General features: G+C 41.7%; 1 protein-coding gene across 1 annotated transcript in view; it reads right to left on the minus strand.

The window, feature by feature from the left end:
• The window catches only part of LOC111867222 (protein pangolin, isoforms A/H/I/S), a 480,096-nt gene extending 470,830 nt beyond the window's left edge, over nt 1–9,266 (minus strand). The window contains exons 1-2 of the mRNA XM_023856871.2: nt 8,866–9,266; nt 8,623–8,701 (exon numbers count right to left, since the gene is read on the minus strand). Of these exons, the coding sequence (XP_023712639.1) occupies nt 8,623–8,701; nt 8,866–9,015 (229 nt within the window). The 5' untranslated portion in view covers nt 9,016–9,266. The remainder of the gene's footprint in view (nt 1–8,622; nt 8,702–8,865) is intronic.
• Between the last annotated feature and the right edge of the window lie 522 nt (nt 9,267–9,788).

Raw genomic sequence — 9,788 nt, forward strand, 5'->3', positions numbered from 1 at the left:
TCGACTCAGCCTCTAACAGAAATGAGTACTAGGAATATTCTTGGGAGTAAAGGGCAGCCGGCGGGTAAGGCTGACAACCTTGCCGTCGTCTGTGAGCCGATTGTCTAGAAAATGTGGGAGCCTCAACATCTCACAATCCTATGGGTCTCCACGGCCTGTTACAGGGATACATTTACTTTTTTTTTTTTACGTTACTTTACTGTATTCTGTGCTAGTGCGTAAAGTTTGGTTTCTTTGTGACTGAAGGCATTTAATGAAGATCTAACCACCGGGATTCTTGTTTAAAACAGGAGAGTGCAGAAATATCTTTTGCATTACTGAAATCCTTATGAACTTCCACGGATGAATATCGTATATTACAGACGAATTTCATTCTGATCTGTTTATTTATACCCTAATTGTTCCACTATTTTCAAAATCATTCTGCCACATTTACTTACTTACTTACGGAGCTGAGCCTTTCTTCAGAAGCCGCCTGTTGTGCAGCTACTCAAGAATTTCCCAGAATTTTATGGCACCCGAAGGTTCGTTACCGTGTTCACAACAGCCCTTCACAGGTTCATATCCTGAACCAGATCAATCCAATCCATACCAACCCATCCTATCTTCCTAAGATCAAATTTAATATTGTCTGCCCACCTACGCCTTGGTCTTCCTACGAAATATGAACAAAAACATTCGAGAAATTCTACGAGCTTCATACTGGTGTTAATGTTGTTATTTCCTGCACCTAACCATGGCTACAGAAAACAGGAAATTCAAATTCAGACATTACAGTACGCCTGATCGTAAATGGCTTGGATTCTGATGCAATAACGAATAAAAATTACATGTTTACAATTTTACGATTTTAGATTGTCGCAAAAGATTATCATCTGGGCAGACGGTTGAACGGAAGTGAGCTCTATTTTTATTTTAAAACGCGATAATGAATAATGCAGAATCTAAATACTCGCTTAAAATAAGCACACATTTCCAGCTGCACACTCAAGAAGCATAACTGTCCATACGCGACAAAGTGGAAGGCGTTGCCGTCAGCACCTGACTATTCGCCGTAGTACCACAAGAGAGACCTTCTCAGGTGAAGACGACTAACTAAATCCTGGAACAAATAAATACGAAGAAAGCAGTCTGCTTGACCGTGTCTCACGGTGTTGTCGCTTGCAGATTTACTTATACTTCTTCAACCCTGAAGATGGGGGCGATACGTTCCTCCGAAACGTCGGTTAACACCACATATACACGGTGCCAAATCCCAGAAGACTGCTTTCTTCATAGTCACCGCCGTGAAAGCCTCAAATCTTACAAATAAATACGATTTAACTGTCATATACTGTACCACACGTCATCACAACTATCAGCATTTATATAAGGGCCTGGACCAATAAATCAGGCATCGGAGCTCGAGTTCCGTTAAGGTCAAAAATTTTCTCTTCTCCATGTCGTCCAGACCTGCTCTAGGGCCCACCCAACCTCCTATCCAATGTGTACCGGGGGATCTTTTCCCGGGGGTAAAGTGAAGCTGACCTCTAGCTAATACCGAGGTCAAGAGAATGTGGATCTACACATCCACTCCCCAATACGTCTTCATGGCGTAGTGCTTAATTTGTTAAGCGCACGGACAACTTTACCTTTTTACCCTCCACGTCCTCCATCGCCAACCTGAGGACTAGCCATGCCGCGGTGACAAGGGACCCACCTAACATGGACATAAAATATTACGGAATAATATTTTAAATATGTTATATTACTGTATTTATCGAAAAACAACTAGTATCACTTACAACACCTGATAATAACGCTTTCCTTTGTTGTTTTTTGTCCTACTGCTCAGAAACCCTTCCCTCCTAAATTCCGGTTTATTTGACACCAAGGAAGGGAAAGTCTGACATTTTGATCATTATATTGGGGGGGGTGGGGCTAGAAATCCAAAAACTCTCTCTCCTGTCACGGGCAAAAGTGCCAGAATAGCAAGGTGCCTCTCAATCATAAAGCATGTCTGGTTTATCTTCTGCCAGTTTTTATTATCATGGCCCTCACTGGGGTTATTTATTGCCCGGTATGAGCCTTAGCTACCACTGCCTTCAATAATTACAGTTGTCGAGGCCTGGCTCGCTATGCTCCTCTTACAGGCCTTGGCTCTGCCTCATCCCCTTTTGTTTGCTAACGGGCTGCTAAGACAAACCGTATTTTGTTAAAAACAAGAATCACAAAGCTTCTGCCTGTCCGAATTTATACGCGGCCTTCACCAGTCCTTAACCAAACTACCAATAAAATATTCAGAAAACTTGTAATAAAAATAATTTCGATGGGTCTAACGTCAACAAAAAAAAAACTGAAATACAAAAGGCGTATTTTAAAAAATTAAGTTTAATCACAGTGATTCGACCTAAATTAGGTGCTCTTTGTTCTCCTGGGTGCTTAGCGCACAACAAACAAACCTCTAGTTGTAAGATTTGAGGCTTTCACGGCGGTGACTATGAAGAAAGAAATTTTCTGGGATTTTGCACCGTGTATATGTGGTGTTAACCGACGTTTCGGAGGAACGTATCGCCTCCAGCACACGGTCTGCTTTTACAGATTCTCACGGTCTCTTCGCTTGCAGATTTCTTTTTTTTTTCTTCTACCCTGAAGATGGAGGCGATACGTTCCTCCGAAACGTCGGTTAACACCACATATACACGGTGCCAAACCCCAGAAGACTGCTTTCTTAAAACCTCTAGTTGTAAGATTTAAGGTGTTCACGGCGGTGACTATAAAGGAAGCTTGCCCCTGTTCTCACTGTCTCTTCGCTAGCTGATTTTATTTTTCCTTCTACCCTGAAGATGGAGGCGATACGTTCCCCCGAAACGTCTGTTAATACCACATCTACGCGGTGCCACATCCCAGAAGACTGCTTTCTTAAAACCTCTAGTTGTAACAACAAAACTGTGATATCAGGAACGTTTCGGAGTTGATCGAATTCTTTGGAATGAAATAAGAAATGCATAAATGCACATAATTTTACTCTTCGACAAATCAATTGGGGGGTAGGGGAGGTGGCACAGCGGGAGAAATAAATATAAAATTTAACCGGGAAAACCTCACGCAAAAAGCGGAGGCCTCAGTTTGAATTCTTTGATGAGATAAGGTAAAGTCCCTGTGCTCAACGAATTTTAAGCACTGCGCCATTAAGGAGCATGGAGGAGTGGATGTATAGATCCATGTTTTCTTGACCTCGGCAATAACTGGAAGTGAGTGATCAGCTTCACGCCCTTGCCGCTTTACCCCGGGGAAAGAGCCCCCGGTACCCACTGGATAGGAGATTGAGTGGTCTACTCTGATACAGACAAGGAGGGTCTATAACATAAGGTAACAATACAAAATACTACATATAAGATAGCAAACAAGGCGCACACAGTAAGGTAAATAAAGCTATCCCTGTAGCAGACCATGAAGGCCCATAGGGTTGTGAGACGTTGTACGTCCCACATTATCTAGACAATCGGCTCAGAGATGGCGGTAAGGTTGCCAGCCTTACGCGCCGGCCGCGCTTTACTCCCCAGGAAAATTATTTAATTAATTCTTGGTACTCATTTCTGTTATGAGTGAACCCCATGGCCACGGTGCGGCTGGAAGGGTTAGGTCAACTGAAAAAAAAAATCCAATGACCTTGTCGGGACTTGAACCCGCGACTTTCCGGCTTGTAGCATAGTGCCTCAACCAACTACATACTGCAAATCCAAACATATAAAGTAAGGATTATACCGCAAGTGTTCTGATGAAAAAAAAATCGCTGGTCGTGATCCCCAAGGGGCTTCGCGCCAAGATAAGAAGATTGGCGATAAACCGCCAGTGGTAAAGAAGCTCTGACTCTGACTACAGCAGGAGTGAGAATGTTAAGTCCATGAGAAGTGCAATTACAGTCAGACGGCGGAGAAATGTTAATACGTGACGTTAATTATGAAACTGCAGTTCTAATTTTAATCTTTACATAATTTCAACTGAATAATTTATGTTGTCCATTATTTATAGCACACATATGAAAACGGGTTAGTAATGCAAAACATACTGCAAATGCGTTACACCGTACCTACTGTATTGTGACGCACTTGCTTAAGAACCTACGAACAGTGACGCACGTTCACTACCTCAATGATTTGCCGCGAGTGTGCACTGCTCTTTAATTGTTTTCGGTCAGTGCCAACACGCAACTCACAAATGCTCCCTAACTTACTTAGTTATGGGCTGCGGCCTTCTTCAGGAGCCGCCAATTCTGCAGCTACTCAAGAATTTCCAAGCATTTTATGGAACCCGAAGGTTTATTACCGTGTTCACAAGAGCCCTCCACTGGTCCCTAACCTGAGCCAGATCAGTCTAATCCATACCATCCAGTCTTGTCTCTCTCAGATCCATCTTAACATTATCCATCCACCTACGCCTTGGTCTTCCCAGTGGTCTCTTTCCTTCTGGCTTTCCTATCAATATCCTATATGCATTCCTCGTCTCCCCAATTCGTGCTACATGCCCTGCCCACCTCATCCTCCTTGACTTGATCATTCTAATTATACTTGGAGAAGAGTACAAGTTATGAAGCTCCTCATTATGCAGTTTTCTCCAACCTCCTGTCACTTCATCTCTTCTTCGGTCCAAATATTCTCCTCAACACTCTGTTCTCAATCGCCTTCAGTCTATGTTCCTCCCTTAATGTCAGAGACCAAGTTTCACACCCATACAGAACCACAGGCAAAATTATAGTTTGTATATTCTAATTTTTATGTTTTTGGACAGCAGACGAGAAGACAGAAGGTTCTATACTGAATGGTAGCAAGCATTACCCGAGTTAAATCTCCTCTTAAACGTGCTCCCTACAGCTGGCTTAAAAGAAATACAATGTACTGAATAATTTGTAATCTTTTTGCACGCCCTCTGCCCAGAAAATTTCTTATCACGTATTCCCTGTTCTTTCGGTCACGGATATCAATACTGGACAATTCTCTAACGTGTCTTTCAATATCAATTGACTGCTGGCATTTACACGCGTCATTAAACGCAGAAAACCATCCCTGATTACAGACAAACAATCGTTACCAAATGATTATCCTACTTGCTGTGGGTTCAAACGTACAACTGTTCTTTCATCACTTACCAGGAACCTGTCACCGCTGGTTTTCAAAATGCGATACAGTGTTTTGAATGAATTCGAAATATTTCCATAACATCGACGTCAGGGAAAGAGACGATCGTTCAAGTGACGGAGAATTGTCCCGATATGAACTTCTTCGGTACCACTTAACAATGTAAAATATATATTATTGTTGATGTTACTGTTGGTATTATTGTGGCCTTATTTCTGGCCTCACTCAACAGTACGGCGCATAATACTGATATTCGTTACCAAAATGAGTGGTTAAAACACCGTCTCAGTCCCTAATTTCCCACTAATTGAAAAGCTTCGTTTTTCATCAAAAACTGTGTCAATGTCGCAGACGCTATTCCCAGAGGATAAGAGACACGTTTTCTTCACTGAGGGTCTCTTTCAAAACAGCATCATCATCTTCATCAATTAGTCCATGCGTGGTCTGTTCCGTCCTCTTGAAGAGTATGCTCATCTCTCCATCTTTACTGTGGACGTCCTACGTTTCGTTTTCTTTTTCGGTTGCATGTCTGAATTGTCTTCGATATCCGTCAGTCTTCCAATCGTTCCGCGATTTTATAATTCTGGCATTTTCCTTCATGAGATTCTGCGTTTCCATAATTTTAGTATTTGTTTGATCTTCCCTGCTACACTTCTATGTAAAGTAAAGCTATCCATGTAACAGGCCGTGAAGGCCCATAGGGTTGTGAGATGTTGAGGGTCCCACATTATCTAGACCAGGCATGTCAAACTCAACTTGTACAGAGGGCCACCTCAGCCCTATAAATAATACAGTGCCGTACTTCAAAATGGAAATATATATATTAAATTTTGATACACGGAAATTTAATTCTATTTATTATTTAGGAATAATTTCAATATAATTACCTAAAGTCACATATCTTACAGTTTTAAAAAGCAAGAGAATGCCATTTTTGACAAGTATCAAACAGCTTTTCAATATGTAAAAAGAGAGATTACACAAGAAATTATGTTAGAAATAGCAAAACATTGAATTTCCTGAATCCTGCTAATTTATGTCTGCGTGAGACGTCTCGTCTTCTGGTCTGTTGGAAAATTGTCTTTACAAAAAATATTTCTACTAAAATTTTAATATTTTGATATCAATTAGCTCTAAAAGTTGAGGTGCCGCATGTTTGACACGGCTGATCTAAACAGTCGGCTCACAGATGGCGGTAGGGTTGTCAGCCTTACGCGCGGGATGTAAGAGGCTGAGTGAACCCCAGGGCCGTAGTGCGGCCGGATGTATTAGGTCAATCGAAAAAAATCGAATTACCTCATCGGTATTTGAACCTGTGACCTTCCGACTTGTAGCACAGTGCCGCCTGCTACACTTCTTCTAGAATTTCATTTCCGCAATTTCAATTTTTTAAATAGATATCGGATCCATATATAAGTGTAGGTATTGCTACATCTTTACAAAACTTTGTCTCTTTCCTAGTCTTGTCATTCAATGTTTTTCATACTGTGCTGCACATCTGATGTATTTACTCTTCAATTATGTTATTTTTTGCCACTATTTTACTTCTCACGTGCATCTTTCCCTTCACGGTCGTTGCCTCTGTCTTATTTACTGAGATTTAATAATTATATTGCTCAGTGTACATACTGCTCTCTGCAGTTCACCTTCTGTACTTGCCACCAAACATCTGCTCGTTCATGAATATGAATGTATTTAGAATTAAGTCCTCTGCTGAAATATTCTGTCTGATCACTTTCCTGCAATCTTTGGCAACTGTCACTGCAAATATTATACAGTATCGGTGATAAAGGAAAACCGTGACAACTCTTTTATTAACTCCTACATGAGTATTAAGACTTACTGTACCTACCTTTTCTTGTTATTATGGCTATATTTTGGTACATATTTTGTACTGTTCTTGTATTAAATGCATCAGAAGTCCATTTTTCGCTATTTATTTCCCATAATTTTTTCGTGAAACCGAATCAATTTGATTTTACATGGTCTATGAAGAGCACGTGCCTTTATGTATCATATTCTCTTTGCCATCCCAGGATTTGTTGGAACTGTAAACATGCCTAACTCCGTTTTCTTCTTCACTGAACACGGGTTCATTTCTAACTTTGTGTTTCAACACCTTGCCGTCTTTATGTAACTTATTCGATATACTGATGTTCACAAGTCTTGACAAAACACTACACGTTTCGGCGTGACCGGCCATCATCAGATACACTACAAGATGTTAGGGCTCTGCTATTATCCTGTTCTGCTTTTCATTTTAGAGGTAAAAGCTTCAGAATATTCCAGGTAATTGGGTAATAGCACAGCAGCAGGTTCCCTCAACCCAGCATCTTAACACGCCTGATGAAGGCCAGTTAGGCCGAAACATGTAGAGGTATATAAAAAAAAGAGACTATAGAAATCTGAACATTATCACAACGACGAAGTTGCAGGGATAACATGGAGTCGCAGTTAAAATACATAGTGCAATATTACGGATTCACTTATTTACCATTCTAAAAATGATTTTGGCATATAATTTATATGCTGCACATAGTCAGCTAAAGCCTCGATAATTTTCACAATGTCTCATTTCTTGCATATAGATATTACAATTGAAACACCGCACTCTCCAGGCATATACACCCAGTCCTCCAACATCTAGTAAATCTATGAATCCGTAATGCAGTTCAGTTGGAGCATACTTTACAAGTTCAACATTTATTTCGTCAGAGTCCGATACTCTGTTATATTTGCTGTATTTTATGGCTTGTCAGTTCCTCTGTTATGGGATCTACATCCTAATCAATTCCACTTCTTGTTCTGCTGGTCGTCTTTAAAATGTCCCATCCATTCACACTTAGACATAGGATTCAACTGGCTTCTACCCCTATTTTATTTACTTCTCTTAATATTTTATATACTGTTTCTTTCCGTCCATGGACATGCTCTATATTACTTATATTTTTATCCCAACCCTTTCCAATTTTTCTTCTCGCGTTTCAATATAACAAAGGCACAATATAGATGGTCGCGGTGCAAGGACCAAAACGGCCCACACTAATACATTCATTCAGTATAACAACGCATAATACATTATTCCAATAGCGGGTGACCGCTAGCTGCTAGTGCAGTCTATCGGCGAGGAGCAAACCATTCTGCGAGACAGCACAGCGAAGTGAGCCCGCTAACAAATTCCACCCACTACGAACAAATGTTTTCATCTTGCCCGTATTACAGGGCAACGTCGCCAAGTCGCCTAGCTCGTTATACATAGCCTTTCACCGAGCGCGCTGCCTGGCGTTGCTTTGTTAAGAAGGCCCTGTTAGCGACCTTCAAAAACCCTCCTCCTTCTCTCAACCCACCATCTTACAGACAAGCTAGCGAGCGAGCCTGCCTGCCTGCTCGTGCACATAATAAATACAACATGAGGCAAATACAGACGCACATGCTCACGTACCTACTTCACCTAACGTCATTAAATCACATACTTTCATGTCTTCAACGAATGAACTTTACTCACCAAAAACAGGGCTGTGATCTGACCGCGATGCATTCTTGCTGGAGGTATAGCTCTGTCCGGGTAACGAGCCGCTCTTCTCCTGAAAAATAAATGAACACATCTCACACATGTTCACCATTATGGATGTCCTTGTTGTGGCAGGGAGGGGTACAACACGCCACATTCTTACGACACGATGGCACACGACACTAATACACGTCGCCATGACGTTAGCTGCACTACACAACACTGCACTCTACATACCTCAGATTCTGTAAGGTCTATCAGGCTACTTTTCTCTTCCGTTAGGTTTTCTGACGATCTCTTTTCATCTTCACCTTCATCTTTGAAAACTTTAACCTCGTCAGTGCTCCCTAAATCGTCCCCTCCACCCCCGCTGCTTACATGCGGCATTTTAAAACACTCACTTCTGTTTAAAAATAAAGCACCGATCTTCCCCTACCCCGTGTGTGTTCGGGGCAGCACAAGGGGGGAGGGTAAAGAACAGCAACTTTCCGCTTTCACTGTATAGTTGCTGTACAAACAGCATCAACACCCTAACGGTCACGACCGGCCATCCCACTGAGTACTTGACTGACTGAACTTCGTTTTGCCGGCCCGCGCTTTGCAGTCTGGGCGCCGTCAGACGGGTCTCTGCTGCCGACCAATCAGCGTACCGCTTTGATGTTGACGGTTCTATCCCCCCGCCGCGCGAGCCGTGGTAATGGCAGCCGGTTCGGCAGAGACGAAGTGTGCCGGGCTCATACGAACTTTGGAAGTTCGACGCGTGGCCGCTGCGAGGCACGGAGGCGCTGCTCGCGGGGCAAAAATGAATACCACACCATAGAAGAAAACGTAAACAAAAGTAGTGCTAACCGATAATTAAAAACAAATGAACTGCGAGTACTCCGACATAAAGAAAGCATCTCTGTTAATGTTCCAGTGATAGCTGTGGGCATAATTAGATCCTGTCTCCTGGTATAAATTTAATTCGGAAAACCGCATAAAAACTTATCCCATTACAGCAATTTTTTTTATTGTCTCTCTTCTCCGTGAAATGTCAGTCGACATAAAGATATCACATTTTGTGTCTTAAGAAAATTTCCTTAGAATATTAGTATTTGCGTTAAAAGCACCCAAATTTATATTACACAAACAACAAAGCTCATGATGACCTGTTTGTAAAT

The sequence above is a fragment of the Cryptotermes secundus genome, unplaced genomic scaffold, assembly GCF_002891405.2.
Source record: "Cryptotermes secundus unplaced genomic scaffold, Csec_1.0 scaffold565, whole genome shotgun sequence".
NCBI lineage: Eukaryota > Metazoa > Arthropoda > Insecta > Blattodea > Kalotermitidae > Cryptotermes > Cryptotermes secundus.